The sequence below is a fragment of the Xyrauchen texanus genome, chromosome 17 (assembly GCF_025860055.1).
Source record: "Xyrauchen texanus isolate HMW12.3.18 chromosome 17, RBS_HiC_50CHRs, whole genome shotgun sequence".
NCBI classification, from domain to species: domain Eukaryota; kingdom Metazoa; phylum Chordata; class Actinopteri; order Cypriniformes; family Catostomidae; genus Xyrauchen; species Xyrauchen texanus.
The window spans coordinates 29,683,135-29,707,755 of NC_068292.1; the positions used below are offsets into that span (position 1 = coordinate 29,683,135).

At 36.7% G+C, this 24,621-nt stretch overlaps 4 protein-coding genes across 5 annotated transcripts in view; 1 reads left to right on the forward strand and 3 right to left on the reverse strand.

Moving 5' to 3' along the window:
* Positions 1 to 812, reverse strand: part of LOC127658425 (protein tyrosine phosphatase type IVA 3-like) — a 47,378-nt gene extending 46,566 nt beyond the window's left edge. The window contains exon 1 of the mRNA XM_052147711.1: positions 736 to 812. The gene's annotated coding sequence lies outside the window, so the exon portion shown is untranslated. The remainder of the gene's footprint in view (positions 1 to 735) is intronic.
* Positions 813 to 1,679: 867 nt separating this feature from the next.
* On the reverse strand, positions 1,680 to 7,660 carry LOC127658085 (CCN family member 4-like). 2 transcript variants are annotated; one of them, XM_052147183.1, is made up of 5 exons: positions 7,519 to 7,660; positions 5,652 to 5,928; positions 4,476 to 4,733; positions 4,108 to 4,301; positions 1,680 to 3,865 (listed from the first exon to the last, which is right to left on the reverse strand). In XM_052147183.1, exons 1-5 carry the CDS (start codon positions 7,564 to 7,566, stop codon positions 3,572 to 3,574), a joined length of 1,071 nt encoding a protein of 356 aa, XP_052003143.1. In that variant the 5' UTR covers positions 7,567 to 7,660; the 3' UTR covers positions 1,680 to 3,571. The 2 variants fall into 2 exon arrangements, with proteins under 2 accessions (XP_052003143.1, XP_052003141.1); XM_052147181.1 differs by having other exon boundaries at positions 1,680 to 3,902.
* A 3,329-nt stretch (positions 7,661 to 10,989) lies between these two features.
* Positions 10,990 to 24,621, reverse strand: part of tg (thyroglobulin) — a 46,198-nt gene continuing 32,566 nt past the window's right edge. The window contains exons 41-48 of the mRNA XM_052147180.1: positions 23,409 to 23,605; positions 15,928 to 16,092; positions 15,651 to 15,818; positions 14,920 to 15,107; positions 12,776 to 12,883; positions 11,956 to 12,096; positions 11,519 to 11,712; positions 10,990 to 11,247 (exon numbers count right to left, since the gene is read on the reverse strand). Of these exons, the coding sequence (XP_052003140.1) occupies positions 11,111 to 11,247; positions 11,519 to 11,712; positions 11,956 to 12,096; positions 12,776 to 12,883; positions 14,920 to 15,107; positions 15,651 to 15,818; positions 15,928 to 16,092; positions 23,409 to 23,605 (1,298 nt within the window). The 3' untranslated portion in view covers positions 10,990 to 11,110. The remainder of the gene's footprint in view (positions 11,248 to 11,518; positions 11,713 to 11,955; positions 12,097 to 12,775; positions 12,884 to 14,919; positions 15,108 to 15,650; positions 15,819 to 15,927; positions 16,093 to 23,408; positions 23,606 to 24,621) is intronic.
* Positions 16,392 to 23,166, forward strand: LOC127658086 (src-like-adapter). The gene is made up of 7 exons (XM_052147184.1): positions 16,392 to 16,939; positions 17,921 to 18,020; positions 18,538 to 18,624; positions 18,739 to 18,836; positions 20,480 to 20,611; positions 20,729 to 20,858; positions 21,084 to 23,166. Exons 1-7 carry the CDS (start codon positions 16,861 to 16,863, stop codon positions 21,316 to 21,318), a joined length of 861 nt encoding a protein of 286 aa, XP_052003144.1. The 5' UTR covers positions 16,392 to 16,860; the 3' UTR covers positions 21,319 to 23,166.

Sequence of the window (24,621 nt, forward strand, 5' to 3'; positions counted from 1 at the left end):
CACACACACACACACACACACACACACACACACTCTCACTCTCTCTCTCTCTCTCTCTCTCTCTCTCTCTCTCTCTCTCTCTCTCTTTCTCTGGGTCAGACACACGAACCGAGCTTGATCACGACCTGTTGCTCTTATATACAAGTTAAACGGACTAAATCAAGGAAGGTCCCACTCTGACGTACATCAATGTTAACGAGGTTTTCGACATGCGCTGGAGTGCATGATGCTGTTATGCGTCCAGCTGTTTCCAATTCCAGCAACACAGAGCGAGTTCAGTTACTGATCACAGAACAATAAAGCTACACATATTATTCCGCGGCTATAATTCCGAAAATAAATATGAAAATAAAAGCTTTATAATTGGTGTTATGTAATGTCAATGCATGCACACATATAGAGACTGTTAGCATTAGCAGTCCATCATCGCTTTTGTTATGAAAACGCCGGTCACACACGATCACTTTCCGTCACGAAGAAACTTCCCACACCTTTTGCAAACCATGTTCATAACATAATACAACGGCATTTCAATGGAATTAATGACATACGATAAATATTTAACTATTTATTGACTATAACAGCCCGAAAACTACACACAGAAAATCACCCAGCGCGAGCTCCCCGCCCTCAGAGATATTACGCGCGTCGCGATTTCACAAATATATGTTAATGACACCGTTTAAGACCAGAAGATGAGTTAATGGTGTTTTTAATATTGCTTTTCATACTCACAGATGTGTCACACTCGCTCCATGTGATTCACCGTGTATCTGTGCGCGTGTGTCCGCGCAGCGGCGATTACCTTCTGCTGCAACCATGGAGACGCAGCGTCACCCACAGCAACAGAGAAGAACAAATGAAAGTGTAAAATTAGAATGGAATTTAATTTCTCTATTTGTATCAACGAATGGAATTTAAATGACCTAATTCTAATGATTCATACTTGATGAATTAACGCCAATAAAATACTATTTTAAGAGTTACATTGACAAGGCGCAGAGATAATAGAAAATGGTTTGGAAATTAAATTTCAACTGACATTTTTACAGTTACAGTTGTTAAAATAGAAAATAGCAAAAGAAAAAATATAGCATTAGCGTTCAGCTTAATCAACATTTTTTATTTTTATTTGTCTTAATGTTGATTAGCACAAAACAACTAACAAACAAAAATAGAGATTACGGTCAGGCACAACGGAAGGGAATGTGGCCAATTTTTTGGGATGGTTTAAAGAACTAACATTCATTTACATCAATATTATTGAGCTGAAAAGTTGCTTAAATCACAATTTTTACGGATATTTTAGAGATTTAAGGTTTATAGCATTACATTGTCTGGGCAACAAAGTTGTAAAATTGGACATGAGGTTAGAAAGAGATTGTATCACACTAAAATCATGTTTACAAGCATATTGTTTACGTCTTCTATGAAAGTGTGAGCATTTTTACATTTACAGATTGGCCCCATTCACTTCTATGTGTTACTACCCATTTTGCGTTTTTATAGGAAAGGAGGGACAAGTAGAAATAATACAAATATTATTAAACAAGTAGAAGTAATCATCATTATGTCATAAATGCTATCAGCTGATCTTAACTTGTATTGAACCTGGAATATTCCGTTAAATTAGTATATTTACATTCGCAACAAGTTTATATTACCTTTTAGTTCGCATGTGAAGACAAACTGTATTGTATGTATGTTGAACTTCAACACTGTTGTGCCATCTAGTGTGCAACATGGAGCATAACAGTAGATCAATGAACGAAGATGCAGATATCTATAGATAGGCTAGACAGATTATTCTCTTATAATTATATATTTATCATTTATAATTATATTTCCAAAATGCAAAAAATAGTAGTATTCAGGTATTTAGCAACATTATATTGTACCAGATTAATTTTATAATTTTGTAATTTCATTAGGTTGTAAACTGCGATGGACTGGCGACCTGTCCAGGGTGTCCCCCGCCTTTCGCCCAATGTTAGCTGGGATAGGCTCCAGCCCCCCGCGACCCTGTACACAGGATAAGCGGTTGACGATGGATGGATGGATGGATTCGGTTGTAAAATTAATTTCCTAATTGGTATAACCATCCTCATCATTACAAATCTGTAATGAGGTTTTTCGACTAATCTTCCACCAGCCTTTATAGGTTAAGTCCTCTGTTTGGTTAGAATTTATGCAGGCCATTATAACTAATAAACGATCAGGATAACATATGTCCACCACAAATGGGAAGTCAATGACAATGGTGAATATCTGCAGGGTATGTTCAAATTGCTTGTGTTAAAATGTAATAACAGTTGGCAACATTTTTTAATAAATGAACAAAACCGCAAAAAGCATTTCCTTTGTACTGACCTTCCAGTACCCTGAACATATAATTTAGTAGCCTAATGGGCATTTGTCCAAAAACTGGTTGGATTTGTACAGTGTTGGGAGGAAATTGGACAACAAGTATCAATGGAACGTTAACAATCACTCGATAAACAATTGACTCTTTTTTTAATACATGTTATGCCAACTATACTTCTGACAGTATTGCTTAGATTTGTCTATTCAGAATAAACAGGGAGTATGTGCTAAACATTTTAGGCAATCCGTTACTACTGACCTAAGCAAGACTACAATAAATGTCTTTGAAAGTTGGTGATGACTGTGTATCTAACAAATGTATTAAGAAAATAAAACCATGACTAAACTGTCTGTCTCATTGTTGCGTGATGTTTATCTCCCTATAATCCATAAATTAATATATTTTGATATATCATTATTTCTTATCTGAATAGTGGAAAATCTCCCATGACGTGAGGGTGGTGCTGTTCTCCATAATACTAAAATACAACATAATATAGTTAAAATACATACATTATGGTAAGCATATTATGATAAACTATGTTATACTTCCAAAGCAAACCGAAAGCTTATCCTTGAGAAAGGAACATCAAATCTGTACAGAAGTGTCATGAATTCTCACTTTCACAGAAATTATGTAGATCTATCCCAAGAAACAACAGGAAATAAATACAACAAATATTTTTTCAATATTTTTCTTACAATATTTCCATAATTAAGTATGAATACCAACAACTTAGACTTCATAAAACATTTGGTAAGTAGCTGAGTAACAAAAAGATCTATGTCTTTTCTCTAAGATATTTTTATACAAATGTACATGACGTGAGTCATAAATACCATTAGAATAAAATATTTGTGACAAATGTTTCTGTAAAATGTATTTGAAGATTATAAAATCATTAAAGAGTCCTTGCATAGACTTGTAGCAAAATGGCTATACAACATTATGAAAGTCGCAGGACTTTTCTTAAATATAACACCTTTGTACATCAATAAGAAATCATCTTGCACCATAATGTCCCTGTTTGGACAAACATTCCTCTTACAAGCCATTTCAATATGTGTGACTGCGTTGATGTTCTTTCATATATCATGAAAGATTATTTTCTGTACCATTCAGCTTATGAATTTAGTGAAGCAAAGAATCACATTTACTGTCACAGTATGAACATGGAGGCCCTTTTGATAGACTCCATCTCACCTTTTAACATTGCATCTGGCTCTTTGTTAATGTATTAGTTAATAACCTCATTGAAATCATAGTATTGCTCCAGATCTGCAAAGATATCGTTTGGATTCCTGCAAGAGAGGTTGCAGAAGCAGGCGTTGATCCACATGTATTTCCAGGTAAAGACAGATCCATTAGGACACTGAAACTCCACCTCAATGGTCTTTGACTTGTAGGGGATGCAGCAGCGCTCGTCAGTACAGACTCCACAGTACTTGGGCCAATACGGCTTCTTACTGATGCAGCCTGAGATGGTGAAGTTCTGAAAATCTGGTTCACGATAGATGTTCAGGCATTTTTTACCTGGCTGAGCCACAGTTATGACAATTAATTAAAGACTGAACTTTAAACTTCTAATATTTTCAATCAATCAATCAATGAGCAAGAAAATAAATTATATATTGATGTGTGAGTAAATGAATGAATTAATCTTAGTTGAGAAAGTTATGAGCGCTCCCAGAAACAATGATGTGTGAAGATGAAATGAAAGAGTGAATTAATAGCTTTCTTACTCTAAAGTGCTTGGTGATGTCTACCTCACAGGGTCGGAGATTACATAGTCGACTGTCTTTTTCCATCACACACTCAGCGTTGTCATTAGAAATGCGCATGGAAATGCCCCGTCCACAAGTTTTTGAACACGGGCTCCATGGGGTGGTCTGGGTAATGCAATTTTTTTGCCAAATATTATTGGTGGTGAGAGACACTGAAACAGACAAAAAAGTGGTTCATTCATACTCATATATACAAACATATATTGATAAAACTAAAAAGGCAAGAGTGGTGGTGGCAATCGCAATATAATGACCAACTCAAATCAATGCAAGTGCAACAGAAAAATGTGTACTTTTGATAGACGTAACACTAATGCACTACTCACCCTCTTCAGGGGCGTGTCTTGGGTTAGTCTTGCGTGGTTTACGGGACTCTTCGCAGATCCATTTATTGCAGCACTGACCTGGAATCTTCACTCTCTTGGGTCTTTGACACCACACACGGGGTGGCTGAGACTCAGTACAAAGGGGCACACACCCAATCGCCCCATTCACACAGAGACAGCGGTACTTACAATTGGGTTGGAAGCTCTGGCCATTACGGTAGATTACACCGTTATATTCACAGCCTGTTCCCATAACATCTGAAACACCAAACAGAGAGCACTTGTCCTCTCTTTATATAGCAATGAGTGATTGGTTATACAGACCATGCTTGTAGACAAAATGATACATTAAAAGTGGATCATCTTTAATCTTTTCTATGGAATCAAGCCTTATGTCATAGCTACACAGATTAGCACAATCTGACATTATTCACAAATATACTGATTCCAAGCACAGTATGATCACAGTGTAATTCATGCTACACTGAACTTCAGTATTAATGTTTAAAGTGGGTCTAAAAGCTAGAGATCACATTGAAAATCTGAAATTAAAAATCTAATTTAAATTTGAAAATAAACAGAACATTTAAAAATACTTAATAAGTAAAATATTTCAGACTCTGTACTATCTCAAAGGTCATTAAATAAGCAAATCTGTGACACTGACCAAGTTTACGCCAATGTACAATAGGTCAGATATCCTTGCTTCCATTGAAACATATAAGATGCTCTTTGTAACATTCTGAAATCATGCTGGGATAACATGGACCATCTGATTTGGAACAAACTTGTGAGTCCATGCCAGCTCAAGTGCATGCTGTTATTAAAGCAAAAAAGAGATCTAAAAATACTAAATATCAAAACAATAGCACATACATCCAATGGCGAAAGTGCTCAGTGTAGGTGCTCGGGCAAAAAAAAGGGGGTAAACATCTTCAAAAGAATAAGTCTGCACAACACAGCTCAAAAAAAACATTTTTTATATATTCCCTCCTTGGTGATGTTTCAAGCCACCTGATGTTTTGCATGTTAAAATTCTAACCTGTAAAAATGTATGTTTTGATGATACTGTATGTATACACTATTTTACTGTAGGTTTCAGTATGTAGGTAGATGCTGCATCATACTCATATTACATGAAACTGAACAAGTAAAAGAATACATGGGGTCACTTACATGCACACACTCCTTTTTCATATCTTGGCTTGTCAGCGCTGTAGTCACAGTAAAGTCCTTTATGATAGTCACAGGTGTCTCTCTCATTACAGGTCTCCCCCACCTGTTTGGCACAGGCCTTGCAGCAGTCACACCCATCTGTTAGCAGGCTGACCCCGGGTGGACACACAGGGGCACTCTTGGGGCACTTACAGGGCCATTTGCAGTATCGATTCCGGTTATAAGGGTCCAAATCTGTGGTCATAAGAGGAGAGTCTGTGGAGTTCTGGGAACTGGCCTGTGCGGGAGAGGAGAGGAAGGAACATAAAGAAGACATGCCAACTTCAGCCAATATGGGGCAGCACAGCCTTTGCTTTGAATCTATAGTAAATATGGGTCCTTTAATTATTATTATTATTGTTTTTTAAATAGTTTCCCAAGAACTTCATTGGAAAGGAAGCTTTGGATCAGTTTTAAATATGACACTGGAATACATTTCCATTTAGGCATTTTATCCAAAGCAAAAAAATAAATACAAAATACAAAAAATAAATCCAAAGTATTACTTGATCCCAGTACAATAAATTGATTCATTTGGACAGATATACTAATAGATACCCATGCAATATGTTTCACGCATGGTATTTTGCTTTAAAAAGCAAACACTGTCTATGTTATCATAATTAATAAAAATGTCACAAATAATCATGTGTAAAAAAAGATTAAAAAAAGATAGATTAATAGCCAATATATATTCTATTAGAAATTATTTACCTACCCATTTATTAATAAGCAATACTTCATACTAATTATTTTACTGTATGATACATTTGCAAGCAACTATCACACACCTGATGTATCCTGGGACTGGGGGTGTAGATTCCAGGGAGGATGGGGGAGGTAACCCCACAATTATTAAAACAAGCAAGTACAACCCAAATATACACATCCACAACCAGTCTAAAATTATTAAACTGTCATATATTAAGTTGAAATTTATTAAATTAAGCAAATTTCATTATTTACCAACCCCTTCAGGTGAGCATTTGATTGGCTTAATGAATTTAGCACAGCATGCAGTTTGAGGGGGCGTTCAGACCAAATGAGTTCTTGCATTGAAAAAATAGACGCAACTAACAACGCAGCTGTCTCGTATTTATAAAAGTTTACGTTTTTGAGGACCTGGTTAGCTCAGCGAGTATTGACGCTGACTACCACCCCTGGAGTACTGAGTTCGAATCTAGGGCATGTTGAGTGACTCCAGCCAGGTCTCCTAAGCAACTGAATTGGCCCAGTTGCTAGGGAGGGTAGAGTCACATGGGGTAATCTCCTTGTGGTCGCGATTAGTGCTTCTCCCTCTCAATGGGGTGCGTGGAAAATTATGCGTGAATCGCAGAGTGTAGCATGAGCCACCACATGCTGGGAGTCTCCACAGAATGCGCGGATTAACTGTCTCAGGAGGCAACAGAGACTTGTCCTCCGCCACCCGGATTGAGGTGAGTAACCTCGCCACCACGATGACCTACTAAGTAGTGATTAAAAAAAAGTTGAAGTTTTTCTGAATAAAAAGAATACAAAAAAGAGCATGAGACGCTGAAAACAAAAAGCAGCGGTCAAAGACATCCGTCTAGCCTAGGGCATGTTTGCGTAGAAAAACTATGGGTGATAGACATTTTATACAGACATAAATACGATTTCCAAGAATCAGCGACCTCCTGGTGTATCTTGCAGTGATGCACAGCTTCATAGCTTACTTTTTTAAGCAGCAACATAAAACACTTTATATTTCTATAAATATTCTTATTTCCTTTTACTGTGAAAAATCGCCCTCAATCGGGTCTCAATTAGTAACTAAGTGATTAATTCATAACAATATAAGACCGCTCACCTGATGCAAACTGGCTGTCACAAAAATCCACGACAGTAGTGTCCACATCACTATATTCCTGAGATAAATACATTGATACAAGAAATGTTGTTTGTTACAGTAGCAATCCACAGCGCACTTTGTTTCCCTCACAGTCAGTGCGTTCAATGACACACTCGCAGATGTCTGTCTGTGCTACTCGTGTCTTGCCTTACGTCAGCGTGTCAGATTCTTTCTTTTTTTTTTTTCTTGCTGCTGGAAGTTTTCCTTCAATTCATTCCTGTTCACTCTTCAAGTGGAAAAAGTACAATATAAATAAAACATCTGCACTGCCAAGAAATTGACTTGACCAACTGCTTAATAGTTTTCCTACACAAACCATAATTTTGAAATTATTACATACAGTATTCATCAACTGACACTTACGACGAAATCCTTTCATCTCCTTAATCCCTATGTCTTGGCAATTATATAATTATTGTAGGCATACAACATTTGGGTACCAAAATGGGGGTCTGGATGGCAGAGGCAGGCTATGTAGGCTACATACAAATTGTACCGTTGTGATTTAATGTGCTGAGTAACGTAATTTCACTGACGTGCGGTCTGGGTAGGCAAACTAGGCACTGCCTACCCTGCCAAAATTCAAAAATAAAATGTTTATTAAATAATAAACTTGTGTTTATATTTTTACTTTTTATTCTTGTGATTTATATATGCAATATGTGTGTTATTCCAATTGTTTAGACGTTATGATGACAAATGTAGCAGTTACGCATAATCAACTAAAAACAAATGGTAGAATAAGCAGTGCTTTTACGGTCCATTCATTGCAGACGACAAGCGGAAAACCCATGTTGCGCATGCGCACTTCGATCCTGTATTCTTTAACACGTACGGCAAAAAGCACAAATCTGCTGTGCCTTTTGACGTAAATATGTTATGCCCGTAATCATCTCCGTTATGTATCAGACATGGACCAATTAAAATCAAGATATTCCTGGACATTTGCGTAGCTAACGTCATTACACCACAGCTAGCGTACATGCCTAATCCCCGCCAAATTCAAAATCAAAATGACAGCACCGGCCGTAATCACGGAATTAAGAAATTTTTCCAAGCTCGATTTTAATTCCAAATATGAGTTAATTGCAAGAGGGAGGTCTACGCCAGCCTTAGATGGACTAGTACAGCAAAAGGGCCCAAAAATTATCCGATCATTTCAAACTGATTGGTATGTAAGAAAAGATTGGCTATATGGCTGTGCGCTTGTGTGTGTGTGTGTGTGTGTGTGCGTGAGAGAGAGAGAGTACACTATATACATCCTGATTTGTACATTTCTTGATATACCGCGCTTGTGCGTAACGTTCACTGTTTACGCGCTTTGTGTGTGTGTGTGTGTGTGAGAGAGAGAGAGAGAGAGTACACTATATACATCCTGATTTGTACATTTCTTGATATGTCGCGCTTGTGCGTAACGTTCACTGTTTACGCGCTTGTGTGTGTGTGTGTGTGCGTGAGAGAGAGAGAGAGAGAGTACACTATATACATCCTGATTTGTACATTTCTTGATATGCTGCGCTTGTGCGTAACGTTCACTGTTATTACGCGCTTTGTGTGTGTGTGTGAGTGTGAGAGAGAGAGAGAGAGAGTACACTATATACATCCTGATTTGTACATTTCTTGATATGTCGCGCTTGTGCGTAACGTTCACTGTTTACGCGCTTTGTGTGTGTGTGTGTGTGTGAGAGAGAGAGAGAGAGTACACTATATACATCCTGATTTGTACATTTCTTGATATGTCGCGCTTGTGCGTAACGTTCACTGTTTACGCGCTTGTGTGTGTGTGTGTGTGCGTGAGAGAGAGAGAGAGAGAGAGTACACTATATACATCCTGATTTGTACATTTCTTGATATGCTGCGCTTGTGCGTAACGTTCACTGTTATTACGTATTATTAGCTTAAACAATAAATCAGGTAATCTGGCTTTCATAACTCAGTGCCTAGCCTCTTTAAGACATCACCGCACGTCACTGCGTAATTTTACCCACCGTGTCCGATATTAAAATCAGTGCGACACACATTGCAAAAGGTGTGGGCATTTTCGATATGGCTTCGAGATATTAAGTTAAATAAATTTACATGTATTTTGTTTTTTGCCAGAGCACCACTACCTGCGCAAATATCAACAGCGCAAATGGGTTGTAGGTTGCCAGGTTGAGGTCACAGATGGGTTGAAATTTGTATGATTTCAATTGTGTCGATTGTTTGAGTAGGATGCGTTTCATACAAGATCTGGCAACTGGACAACCAAGGAATAATATTGATGTGATTATTCATATAACGAGGTTTGGGCCATAGGCCTACATATTATGGGAGACTCCCGAGAAAAACGGGAGGGTTGACAGGTATGATTGTAGGACCTGTCAAGTGATGTAGTCTGACCCACCCAAGCCATTCATTTTCAAATTGTATGCACTCCTTGAGAAAATAAAGCAATACAAAAGTGCTTTCACTTTAATATATAAGTGTGTATTAAGACCAGAAATGCATTATTTAAATGCAAATATTTCTTACATTATGCATACTGTTTTAAGTGCCTGACTGTGTCCATGAAAACAGAAACCATACTAAGGAGTGCCATGAAAGCAGAGAACTTTGTGTCCAGTAAGACGTTTCCTTTGGCAGAACTGGCATGTGTAAACAAAAATATGTTGCCGTTTCCCACTTTTACATTCTATTTCACTCATAAAATATAAAGAATTAGCCAAATGAAATATATTCACAAATAATTTGGTGTGTTTTAGTGTTTTAATTCAGTTTGAGATTAAATATTGATTTATTTTGGGGAAACTGCATTACAGATTTTTAAGATCACCTATATGGTCAAATTTAAAATGTTTCAGTAGTGCAAATATCCATCATTTTGGAAGGTTTGTATGAAATGATCATTGAAACTGACTGACGTTTGGTTTCAACTGAAACAGACAGCAGGGCAGCTTGCCACTGATACACTAAACAGAAGAACCTACACTAAAACAAGAATCTAAACTAATCTCCTATGCCACAAAGTAAAATACCTTTCAGTTGAAAAAACATGGGTATTTTAGCCCTTATTCCTGAATGTGCAACTTTGTTGTGGATGTGAATAAAAAAATGTCTAGACAAAGAGGAAAGGACTCTTATAATCTCCAGGAATAAAGTGATAATTAGCATTTCAGAATAGCCCTCAGTAAGTGGCACACATCTGGAAACTTGCAAAATGCTACATGATCAGGATTACTCAGGGTACTTGGGTCTGACTTTATTCCACAGGCTTTCTGATGTCATCATTTTAACCTTCAAACACTAGCTTAATTATTAATGAATAATTTTCAATGCCCTAAAGATATTGTGCCAAGTTTCTTACCATGAGGGAAATAGCGAATAACAAAGTGAAAAATAAACAAGAAGTGTTTTAAATGCAGTTTATTGCTTAAATCCTTCTGATTATTCATTGATTCATAAATCACAATACATTTACATGAGACAGAACTACAGAAATTACATGTCAGACTGCTGAGTTTGGCTCTGGAACAGAAATTAGAAGGAAATCTGTAAATCTTTGTGACTCTTAACTGTAAGCATCTTTCTCAGATTTAGGATTGCTTGGAGTCAGAAAGAAGCTGGTTTTTGCGAGCGATATCGGCCCTTTGGTTGGAGTTTGAATACCTCCAGCATCTCCCACTGATGTCCCACAAGACAGTGTGGCTATAAAGTCAGATTGACAAAAATTCAGGTTTGCAGATTTACTTACTTCTTATGTACTACTTAAGTATTACTATGTAATAACAGGTACACAACTGTATGACTATTTAGTACATGTTTAAGCATATACAGTGGTTATTGGCCAAAAAACAAACTGTGATTAGGTATACATTTAGTTAAGTTACATCTCTTTGGTATTTATATTCGGTATGTCCCAATCTATAAATGGCAAAGATCATCAGGAAATTGTCTGGAAGCATTGAGTAGTACTAACCGGTGGAAGTGATCAGAGCAGGCACGTACTGAGACCAAAATGAACATTGAGGGCTCTGAAGATTCTTGAGGTTACTGAGCATAAGGGACAGCTCCTTATAGCCCCGCCCCCCTGAGTGTGGCATGAACTGAGGCCAAGGGGGCAAAAACTTACTGAAGGATGTCCTAGACACAGCAAGAGGCAGGTTGGGGTTTCTGTCAAGACAGGAAGAGAATATTTGTTAATATCTGTGGCGAGAATTGTTTTTATTTTATTTTTAGGGCTTTTTAGTCTTTATTTGTCAGATATAGGTCAGTTGGTGTGAGGGTGTAATGGCTCTTATATGTCATGAGCACTACCCACTGTGCTACGGCTCTAATGAAAAAGAGAATATTTGAGAAGAGAATGTATAAATCATAATTGTTGTACAAAACATGCAACCAGTTCTTGATAAATACCCAGACTTTATGAAGTTTGCCATGTAGTTCATGATCTGCAGGGTCAGTGTCCTTTCATTGGAGCTGAAGAGGTCATGCATTTCTGGGGCAAGAGGAACTCCAAAGAGGTATAGCACATCCATAGGAGTTGACAGATCAACACTGAGAGGAAGGGATAGACAGAATGAGAGAAAGAGGGTAGAGCAACAGAAGTTTTATACAGTGTTGCAGGCGAGGATTGTGACGGTCTGCTGCTCCATTCATCATAACAAAAAGCACTACAACAATTTCGTGAAAGGTTGGAACAAGTCATAGTTCAAGCTAGTCCTTGTACAATTTTTCAAACTATGTTTGAAAGCCAATGAATATGTTGTTTAGAAATAAGTCTTCTGTTGCTGTTTAGAGACATTTCTAGCAAATAAACCAGTTTAAACATTCACTCACTGTTTCAAAAACACCTGGAAAACAGCCATTAAGAAACTCTCAAACTCTTTGTTAATGTATACGTAAACAATTTACATAAGCTTACAGAACATTTCAATTTTGTAATTTCTAAATAACACAAATATGCTCATAATGACACGTTGCCTGTGGAAATGATTAGGCCCGAGGCAGCAAACTATTTTTTTTCTGGCCTATTGCCATTTTTAAATACACAAACTCGCATGAGCACTATAGCTCAATATTGTTGGAGCACATGTACTAATTGCTAGGCAACAGCTCTGAAAGGAAAAACATTTAGTGTACATCATTGGATCTAATAAGTGTACTTATGAATGGTTATAGTCCAGCACTGGTGTGTTATAAATAAATTATAATAAAATAATAAACTGAAGGGCACCTGTTGTGAGCGGTGTCCTCAGGAAGGTTGTACAGGTAAACATTGGACTGGGTATTAGTTGCCCAGAATTCAGCCATGTTCACAGCTGGACAGATGATGAAAAGGTCTCTGCAGAAATAAAGGGCTTTGTTATGGATGGATGCATGCATGGCAAATAACATTCTTTTCTTAGGATTCTGATATTAAATATCAATAGAAATGATTCCCATAAGAGTATACCAAACCAAATGGAATGGGGGCACCTTGAGTTCATTTAAATGTTTTAGTTAGATTTCTAAGTGGGAATGTTGAGTATTTTCATAGAGTGACTTAATTTGGAGTAACAGCAGCCAAGAGTTTCTATGTTGCCTTATATAAGAGAATAAACAGCAGCTGAGCTCTGATCTATCAGACAGATTCAGTACAAGAATATGAGAGAAAATCTTAAATTACATATTCCATACACAGTCACCTATATTCATATTTTGAACAAATAGATTGAGTTTTCCTTGTGTCCCATAACTGTTTGGGCTGCTATACTGCTGTGTACTGTATGTAGTAGCAGTTCAGAGGGGTGTGTCACATGTGTCAGTCAGGTCTGGACTGTACTATATCTGACACTAGTGATTATATGGTCAGCACAACTCACTCTTATTCTGAACTACATTTAGAGCCACCGACAAACTTTGGAATATAATTCAGTAAAAAGATCCAAGCAGTGCCCTTCAAGACACAAAATTCCAAAAACAAAGTGTGGAATTTGATTTTCCTTTTAAAGATTATGTGATTATTGATCATGAATTTTTAAATTCTGTGGAGCATGTCGCATCAGTGACATTTTGACTTCAAAAATCACACTATCTACATCATAGAGGAATTTGAATTTGATGCATCATTTATCTCTATATTTCATATATATATCTACAAAAGAAAAAGAAAACAGCAGTATAACAGTAAGTTATTTTTTTTTAGAGGTATCTGGACATCACAAACAGCAATAAATGAAAGGGGAAAGAAAGAGTTGTTTGTTTCATGTACTCATTACGCGACACACAAGATTTTACATGCTGTTCATTTTCCAGGCACACTTGAATAAAATCTCACCTCTTCAGCTATTCTGAAAAGAAAGTTGTGTTTGCATCCATCTTAAAATATCATTCAGAACTGGGACTAGCTAAAAGAAAAAGAGCTCAAATAGATTCAAATAAATTTTTTTCATAAAAAGCAGACTTAAGCTTTCATTAAAAATGTATTACAAATTGAATTATTTACCTGTGATGGCACAGTTTTTATATACACTAAGGTGTACACATGCTCAGTGGCTGGTCAAGATATGTTCCTATATCAGTGACCCTAACCCAGTCTCTAATTTAAGCTGTTATTTTAGAGACATAAAAACGGTTATCAGAACAGTAAAGCAGTAGTTTCTTCTAACACTTATTACCTCTTGGGTTTATTTCAGTCAGGCCCAGTTATGCTATTTCCTTCCTCTTTGCCACAAACACTACAGTCTCCCCACCCTAAGCAAATGCTATGGTGGCAACTCTAAGACAGGCTGTTTAGAAAGTTGTGGTTCAAGTAGCGAGTACTACCCTAAGGCACCAAATTATTTTTATAGGCTGTTTAAGCATTCCAAACTACTTAACGCTCTTTTGAGGTTTCTGGACAAGCATAATCATTCACTTACAGGAGGTCAGCTGTGAACACAGCAAGAGAGAAAAACATATTTGGATTGTTAATTTTGGCATCTAACAAAATAGTTTTGACTAACATTATAACCTTTACAATGACAAACAATAAGCTGAATGAATATATGATGACATCAACATCTAGCATAAACAAAAGATGTCAGGATAATAAGAGTTAAGGGTTACTGTTTTCTTATAAACTGGCTGTGTCAGGGAGCTTATAAATGTTTACCTAAAAATGTAAAGATGTCTTTTAAGCACTGAGCATTTGGCAAGCATTGAAATACAGTAAATCTTACTGCACTAATAAAATATTTAAGCAACTTTCTAACCACTGAGTTTACCCTACAGTACAGATTTGGAAGGCAACTAGAACCATGGAAGCACATCTTTTTGTATGCAACATTATCATAATGACAAAGCCTTATACAGTACATGTTACTGATATATGTACACTGGCATTTGACTTTCACTTACCTTGTAGCATTTTCCAGAGCTCGAGAGAAAACATTGTATCCTGAGGGTGAGGGGGAGTGTTGCAAAGAGTAGAACCAGGTTGCTGCGTCCTTAACAAATGCATTAGCATCATCTCCACCCAGAGAGTTCGACAAGGCCTCGTAGAAAGCCGTCTTACTGTCAGCCCTTCCCTGAAGCTGCTCAAAATTCTTTTCAAGTAGAAATAAATAGAAAAGAAACAGAAAAGTGTCAGTAAGAATATTACACAGGATTCTCAATCTCTTAAAGCCACCTGACTGCATGGTAATAGTTGTAGATCAACTAATATAATAAAGGTAAATCTTGAATGAAATGATGTGTTCTCACAATAGGGGTGTTTTTCATAAATGTCAGATTGGGGCAAGTTGTAACATGTTTTGTGACAATTTACTCCATAACTGGTGACAACAATATTGGGTCAGTGTTCATTAAACTGTATCTTTTTTTTTTCCTGGGGAAAAACTGTGGAAATTAAGTTATCCAAGACTTAAAAAACTAAACCTACCATGAGAAATATTCAGTTGAGTACAAAGTGTGGTGACTAGCCCTGGTCTGCCCTATTAAATGTTTTTTATTTTATTTTAAATCGCACCCACCCTTCACACATTTCTTTGTTTTCCCCAGCTTTATCCAATCACTATCCTTAAGGTGTTTTTTTTTCTCTTGGTCATCCTCCCCTTTCTTATTCTTGTGTGTTTTGTAAATGTCCTGACCTTGATGTGTTTGGCTCTGCTTATGAGGCCATCTTCAGCTGATGACCCCAGAAGTAAATCTGTTCTGTGGAAGCGTCCAGACTGAAGGGACACAACAGGCTTTTCTTGAAGTACTGTTCCATCAACCACTGGTAACCAGGCCTTTAGGGGACCACTAACAGCTAACAACTGCACTCACATGCACACACATGCATAGAGACAGAATATTAAACCACAATTTAATTAAAAGTATGACTGATTTTCATAAAGTATTTCCATTATAGGAGATTCGTCATACCTTTGTCTGGGCAGCATTAATGCTCTGAGCTGATTTGCTCTGCAGACAGGTCAGTAGCTTTGCAATGTCAGAGGGAGAGCAGTCAAGTTCTCTGGCTAGAGATGCAGCTTGAGCCTGGGCTTTAGATGTACTCATCACAACAGCTGGCGAGAAAATTGATCCACCCTAAGCGTACACAAGAGTAATGTTAAGCATTGCATGTGCTTAAAAGGTACCTGGACTTTAGTCATTAGTCATAATAATGTATTTTCAGCTGGACCAGCCATTTCAAAATAGGTATATTTTTGTTTTTATTGTTTGAGAATAGACTTCTGATCTGAAGAGAGAATTTAAGGCTCTTTTTCAAATCACAAAAGTTGTCTCAGTAAAGAGAAGTTAGTTCTAAGGAAAGCATTAGTATAATTTGTTTGTGAATGCCACTTGCTTTTGTTTTGTTATTTAATATAATGGAATTCAGACATTTTACAGCAAGTGTGGCTTAAGGGTCCAGAAATGCCTAAATACTTCTTGGGGCCAAGGTAGTCATGCAGCGATCTTCAGAATAATGTAGTATGTATTGAAAAGAGAAAATCATGAAACAGTGAGTGGGTTTCTTTGCATATGCTATTCATACACCCATTTACCAGAAGAAGTGCACTGTTTGTATTTATAGTGCATTGTATTTGCATGCGATAACATTTTTTCTTTTCTGCACTTCCTATTTTTGCTTCTAGATGAAGTGGAAAGTGTGAGGAGATTTACAGCTTCCCCATTTATGCAGACTTGGCCCTTTGTAAACACTTATCAGTGGGAAGTCACACAATAAATAACAGTAGAGACTAATGAACACACTATGAACACAGACAGAGGAGAGCAACAAGCAGCCATATTCATCTGCATAGCTGGATGAGGAAAACCCACAGGAATAGCACTGTACATATATGAAGATTGGCAATGGGAGGTGCTCTGACAAGCCAAAGAACCCCAGAGGATTTCAGACAAACTCAAAATAATGAAGACCTTCTACCAAGAGGTACAAAAACTGACCAGTGTTTATAAGTGACTAAACATACGCATGTCTATTGTCAAGTGATGTTTTCTCTATGTGCCATCACTGTAGACAATGCCACAACCGTTTATATCTTTTACAGATGTTGTGGTGTGTGAAGAGGCTCAAACTGTACTGTAGGATTTCCTATAGATACGAGTTCGCTACTCTGCAATAAATATTTGCAGTGTTAGCTTTGGTCCATCCTTGAAACACTATTTTTAAAAGCCTCCAGGGATGTCTAAAATTGAACTGTTGCTCTATTCGCACAAAAGCAATTAAAAGTTGCAGAAACAGAAGTGTTATAACCTAGAAATGATTGAAAGGGAAGTTCATTTTCCTGTTTGGAACTCAATCTTGACTTAAAAGATCAAGTTAGCTTAAAGCTTGGCAGGAGCCATTAGCTGCTTTCTGGCATTGTAACTTTCATACTAAATAGTGACTATATAATAACTTCCTAACATAAAAACATTTGAGAACAAAAAGAGATCCATTAATAAGCTAATCAATTGAGGAAGGAATAATAAATAAAGACAAGGAAAAAAATCTGGAGTATGTTCACACTAAATAACGACGAATCAACAAATTTGACCATGTTCTGTAATTGTTGTTTTCTAAATAATAAACAAAAACAGAAGTCCGATCATTTGTGGTCTTCAAAACAATGTTAATGGTTATAATTACTAATTTTATCCTCCGAAATCAGAATAAACAAATTTAATAAAATTCCATTCAATAGAAAGTATATAGGTATAATATTGTAGTATTTTACTATACTATAGTATAGCATATATATCAGCAATCTTGGTCTTGAAAGTACTTGTATTGCATCGAAAAGAAAAAAGTGGTATCACCTACACTTACAACCTCAAGACTCCTGGATAGCAAAGAACACAAAGTACAATACATAAAATATATTAATAGAATTTTTGTCAAGATAATGACGTGATATTCTCTGTTTTGCAGTGCATGACAATGACACAGCAGTAGTGTTGGATAATTACCCTCCTCCTGATATCTGTGAGCCCATATTTCATAAGGGAGAGTGGCTGAAAGTAGTGTCTGAGTAAGCATTCAAATCTCATCTTTCTAAAAGAGCATTAGCCTGCATGTTGTACTAGAAAATCTTAGTCTCAGTCATACTTTACAAGACATGATTATTCCACCCTGTTGTCCTCCAAGTCTCTCATTGCTCACTCAACACAGACACACGAAAACTAGGGCAATGCAACCAATTATCTGAACCATTTGAGTTAACTTATAGGTTTTGAAGTGCAGTCTTACTATATTTTACACAGTGAGCAACTGACCACAAAACCAAACCACCCCTGCAGCCATTGCAGAACACGTTACACAGACCAAAAACAACTTTTCACTGAATAGACATCTGAAAACCAAAAACAACCAAAAAGAAGCATCCGGCCACCTACATTGTTACACAAGTCTTCTATAAAATGGCACGCCACTTCACTAGCTCCTTTTCTATTCTCTTTCCAATCTCTTGTTAATACTGAAATAATGTTTTTTTGTTGGATATAGTGGTAAGTAAAAGTCCATTAAAAAAAAGTTTCCCTCTCTATCAGGGAAGGGTACTGGTGGAAGGTCTACTCAGTCCAAACTAAAGAAGTGAACTATATACCACACTGTCATGCAGCAAAGGTCTACCATGGGTAAGTTTGAAATTACTAACTAAACTAGTAACTAGTCAGCTAGCATCAATGATGGCTAGCTGTTCAACGGTTGTGTTTGCTAAGTGCTAATGGCAACCTTCTCGACTGTCTCAGCTGGCTGTTTGAAAATGTGGCCAGACCAAAGGCTGAAGAGCTGCTTCGTCTCCCAGGAAACAGAGTTGGGTCATTCATGATCAGAGAGAGCACAAAAGGTCTGTATACTTATTTAAAACAAACATTGTACTCATATCACCTCCACTCTGACATTTTCCTTTCTTTTTTGTCCAATGTAGTGCCAAACATAATGATAATACCTATTATAGGTTACAGATTGTTAGTATGGTCATTCATATGCATGTAAAGTTGTCAATTTAACATGTTAATTTATTAACATTTGTTAGTTCCAAAATAATGCTTTAAATAAAATTGCACACATACCTTATATCTTTCCAGTTTGTTAATTCTGTAATAAGGGATTTTCCTACCATTGGAGCTATTCAAGCTTGAAGTACCACCTTAATGTGATTCCAAAACCAGCCTATTGCCAGCTGCTACAGACGTGATTGTCAAACCACACTTAGTGGGTGCAGGCATCTCTGGCGTACAGTGAAGGACATACAATGGAAGTGAATGAGGCAATCCGTAATCTTTGAAATAGTCACTGTTTCAAAAGTATAGCCACAAGACATAAACAATATACATGTTAACATGATTTTAGTGTGAAGTTGTATACAATTTTACAACTTGGTTGCCATAATGACGTAATGCTGTAAACACTAAAATGATAATAAAAATGATTATTTTTACAGACGAAATAAAGTGCTTGTTGTAAGTTTATTATAAAAATAGAAAGTTCACATTTCTGCCTGTAAACTAGTGGTTGGAATGACAAAGTAACTGGCGATACGATATTATATAGATATGTCATGACAGGATATTATTACGATTCTTTACTTTGGGAGTAGAGTGATTCAAAACTCTGATATATTGCGAAATTTCACTCAGTGTTTCTCATTCATCTTCTTTGGACTTAAGAGACCTGTTACCAAATCACCAAATGCATTGTTAAATTAAAATAAAAGTGCCAGTTTACAAAACAAGGCCAGTTTATTTCCTAATATCAGTGTACAATGCAAAGCCATGAGCAAATAAGACCATAATGGCTCCCTATTTCTGTGGTTAGGTCAATGTATCTTGTCTTTCTAAAAATATATGATTGTATTTAGGAATACAATAGTAGCCTGAACACTTTAAAAACACTATTACAATGGTTTCAATACACAAAAGTATCATAGATTTCCCCTAAAATGTTAACCTATTTTATATGACACTAACATTTTTGTCAATATACCTCAGTTAATGTTACTACTGTAAAATCTTAATACATTTTAGTAAGGGAGGGTGATTATGTGTAAAGCATGATAACTGCACCTTCTAAGGGACTGTTGTTGAGTTACTAGATTGATTTGGCAAAGACAAAATTTTTCCCAGCACCACAATATTAATGTAGAAAATTTAAATAATAATATAGATATTTGTCGTGCAAATATAGATAAAATTTTACTCTGAAAAATATTACGATACTCTAACATAACTATATTTTTCCCCACTTCTACTGTAAACCCTCCAAAAATAGGCACCCTTTCACTTCCATTTTAAGTGCCTCACTGTAACATACATTTTTGCCTTTTTTAAAGAAAAGGAGGGATGAGTCAAAATAAATGTTTGTGGTAATAAACTTTGACATTTATTTTGTCAACTAAGCTTAACTTGTATTGAACCCAGAATACTCCTTTAATAGCTGAAGTTACAATCACATCTACCAAGTTAAATTATTTTGCTTCTATCTTTGTAGGTATGTACACCTTGTCTGTGCGCCACAGATCCATTAAGCATTATCGAATAGTTCGGATGCCAAACAATTGGTATTTCATCTCTCCACGCCTCACTTTCCAATGCCTGGAAGACCTGGTCAACCACTACTCTGGTAAACCATACAATACACCACCACAACAACCAATAATCATTTGTGCTGTTTTAGTGTAAAATATTTGGCCACTTTATCTGTGTAATGCTGATTATTTTGTCTGCCGCTCTCTTACAGACATAGCAGATGGGTTGTGTTGTGTTCTAACTGGCCCGTGTTTGACTGTTTGTGAAACAACTCTTAATCAGCTCTCTCCAACTGCATCTGATGGGCGAAAACGCTCCTTTGACTGGAAAGCAGTGAACAGGTAAGATCAAATATAAAATTTGATTACAGTAGCCATAGCATAAAAAAACATAATAAATGAATAAGGGAATATCCTTTAAAGCTCTGCACCATTTTCTCTAAAATACTTCCTTCTATCCCAGCTTAATTTGCAGAAACAACTATAAGTAAGCAATTCATAGGTTGATTTGCCCGAAAACTGTAAACACTGAGTTTCTGTTTTGTTTGAAATCTTTATCCTTTTTAGCTCAGAGCTAATGTACCAGAGTACAAGCCCTTCCTCTGCTAACCAAGATACAGCGCTCAGCTACGGGGTTCAGAATAGTGTCTCCTCCTACATGTCCTTGATAGGAGAGCAGGAGAAACCAGAGAGAAAAAAATTTAGCTTCAAGAAAAAGAGGTGGAGGTCTGTCTATATGCTGCCTGACCATCGGCTTGACAGTTTGGTCACTGAGGAAGACAGCTATGAGGAGGTGCATTGACAAATCAATGCAGGTTCACTGATGGAGATTAAATACTAAAATAATGATTTACAGAAAATTTTGCTTAACAGTCGTGGTCACCATAGACTTGCATTGGATGGAAAAGGGCAGCTTGGACATTCTGCCACACACACACACACACACACACACACGTTTCATGTTTTATGGGGACTTTCCATAGACATAATGGTTTTTATACTGTACAAACTTTATATTCTATCCCCTAAACCTAACCCAACCTCTAAACCTAAACCTCACAGAAAACTTTTTTTACCTTTTCAAAAATCATAATTTAGTATGATTTATAAGCTGTTTTCCTCATGGGGACCGACAAAATGTCCCCACAAGGTCAAACATTTCGGGTTTTACTATCCTTATGGGGACATTTGGTCCCCACAAAGTGATAAATGCTCACACACACACACACACACCAGTTATTAGGCAAATTGTATTCCTCAGCATTCATTTTATTGTTGAACAAACACAATGCTCTCATTCAATCCAAAATGTTATTGAACCTCAAACTTGAATGTTTAACAAAAGAAAAAGTGAGTTTTGTCTTTCTTAGGGGAATATATAAGTGTGCACAATTGTTAGGCAACTATTAGTGTGCACAATTATTAGGCAACTAAATTACAAAAATAATTTCTCCCATCTCAATTGTTTATTCTCAATTTTTAGAGTAGGTGCAACAAATAAGTAACACAAAATGACAATTAAATAATTACTGGCCTTTCAAAAATATTCAGTGACCAATATAGCCACCCTTCTTTTCAATAACTGCCATGAGCCTTCAATCCATGAAGTCTGTCAGTTTCTTGATCGGTTCACGATCAACTTTCACTGAAGCAGCAACCACAGCCTAACCAAATGCTGTTCAAAGGATTTGAACCTGTACCACTGCTTGAAGAAAGTACTTTCCAGAAACTGGCAGTAGGTTTGAGAGTTGAGTTTCAGTCCATCTTCAACTCGAAAAGGTCCACCTACCTCATCCTTAATGATAGCAGCCCATACCAGTACCCCTCCTCCACCTTGCTGGCACCTGACTCGAAGTGGTGCCCTGTCACCATTAGTGATCCAGCCAAAGGCCCATCCATCTGGTCCATCAAGAGTCACTCTCATTTCATTTGTCCAAAATACCTTTGAAAAATCAGTGTTCATGTATATCTTTGCCCAATCTTGAAGCTTCAACAAATATATTCAGCCTTCTTGACTTTGGTCATGTCTCTGAGTACTTGGCACCTTGTACTTCTGGACAGTACAGGTAGGTTGCAGTTCTGGAATATGGTTGCATTGGAGGATGCGTGAACGTTTAATTCTTCTCAAGTCTTTTGCAGTTCATTTGCGCCTTTTCTTCTCCATGCGTTGTTTTCGCACTATTCGCAACAAACGTTTGATTGTCCGGTGGTCACGCCTCAGTAGTTTAGCTATTTCAAGAGTGTTGCATCATTCTGAAAGGCATTTTACAATATTTGACTTTTCAGTGTCAGTTAAATCTCTTTTTTGGCCCATTTTACCTGAGGTAATGAAGCTGCCTTATAATTATGCACACCTTGTTATAAGATGTTAGTCACTTTCACCACACCCTCCCTCATTACACAAATACATACAACCTGAAAATGATTAAATCCAATAAGCATTCAAGTTCACATGGTTTGGAGTTGTAAAATGTGCATGGAAATAATGATAAGATCAGAATACTCACTTGCCTAATAATTGGGCACAAAGTGTAATATATATATATATATATATATATATATATATATATATAATTGATGTTGATGTTTTACAAAAGAATAAAGTCATCTGGCTTTCAAAAGACAAGAGGGTAAAATAAATGAGGACATCATTTTAATTTCAGGGTGAACTATCCCTTTAAAATAGTTCCTCCAGATTATTCCAATTCCAAGCTTTTAGTATGAGAGAGTTTCAAAATATCAGTGTAACCATGTTTCATTATTGTTGGAGTTACAGATGGAGGATTAGTATGATCTAACCGTAAAAGTGACCTCACAAACCAGTTATATTAAACAATATAATAGTGATGTGAAGAACTGATTTTTCTATTTAGAAAAGCTTTCTGTTCTTACCATTAGTAAAGCTCTTCGAAAGAGTGATGAAGCTGATGGTGAGGTGAGATGAAGGCTTGCAATGTCGGCTCCGTTTCTCTCTGCCCCCAAGGTGACTTTAGTGGGATCTCCTCCAAACAGAGCAATGTTCTTCTGAACCCAACCCAGTACGGCTGCCTGATCCTGCAGCCCATAATTCCCAGGCAGAGCAGTGGAACCTGTAAAGAGTCAACAGAGAGGGCCATGTAACACCCTGTCTACACCGGCGCTTTTATTGATGCGATGCACCGCACCACAACTGGATAATTGTTTTGCTTTTGACATGATGCTTGCGTCCGGTGAAGACAGACCGTGACTAATTTACTTTTCACATTTGTTAAAGGAATTATTCGCCCAAAAATTATTTACTCACTCTCATGTCTTTCAAAACTGATGACTTTCTTTCTTTCATGGAACACAGAAATAGTTGTTTATTTTTAAGGCAAAATTTTCAGTAAATAATGAATTCAATTTCGGTCTATTCCTCACACAAAGCTCTATATGGCAACAGAAAACTTTGAATATTGTGGATAAGTCATAAGAACTACTTTTACATAAAATGTTACTGTGTTTTTTGATGGCCCCTTGTCCTCATTCACTTTCACTGTATGTAAGAGAGCAGCTGAGGCCTTCTTTGAGCCATGGACAAAAGAAAGTCACAGGGGTTTGGAATTATATGAGTTATGAAAAATAATGACAGATATTTATAATATATAATAATAATACATGTTTAAGTTGAGCTATCCCTTTAAAATAGATTAGGAACTAGATAATTTGTAGTGAAGAAACATGGCTAAAAATGGCATTCAATTGATCTGACATAACAGACCAATCACCTAATGTTTCAGTTCTATACTTTGTAACACCAACCAGCATGTGAAAGTCCAAAAACTATGAGAATTTTAAAATGTAAAAAGAAAAAAAGGTAAATGCCATTTACAGGAGCAGTTACAGGAAGCCAATCAGGCATTAACTCTGTGCTGTTTTTGACTGGACAGTGAAAAGCTCATCTTGGGATCTGAGGGATTTTAACAGATCACTTAGAAAAACAGATAGGCTCAAAAGCACTTCTTCAAACGTATTCAGCAAGTGGTGGCAAAGGGGAAAATAACCTAATTATTTTTACAACCACAGCAATTTAGAATGGAACATTGAACCTTATGTAAACATATTCCATTCCATCTTTTGGAATTCC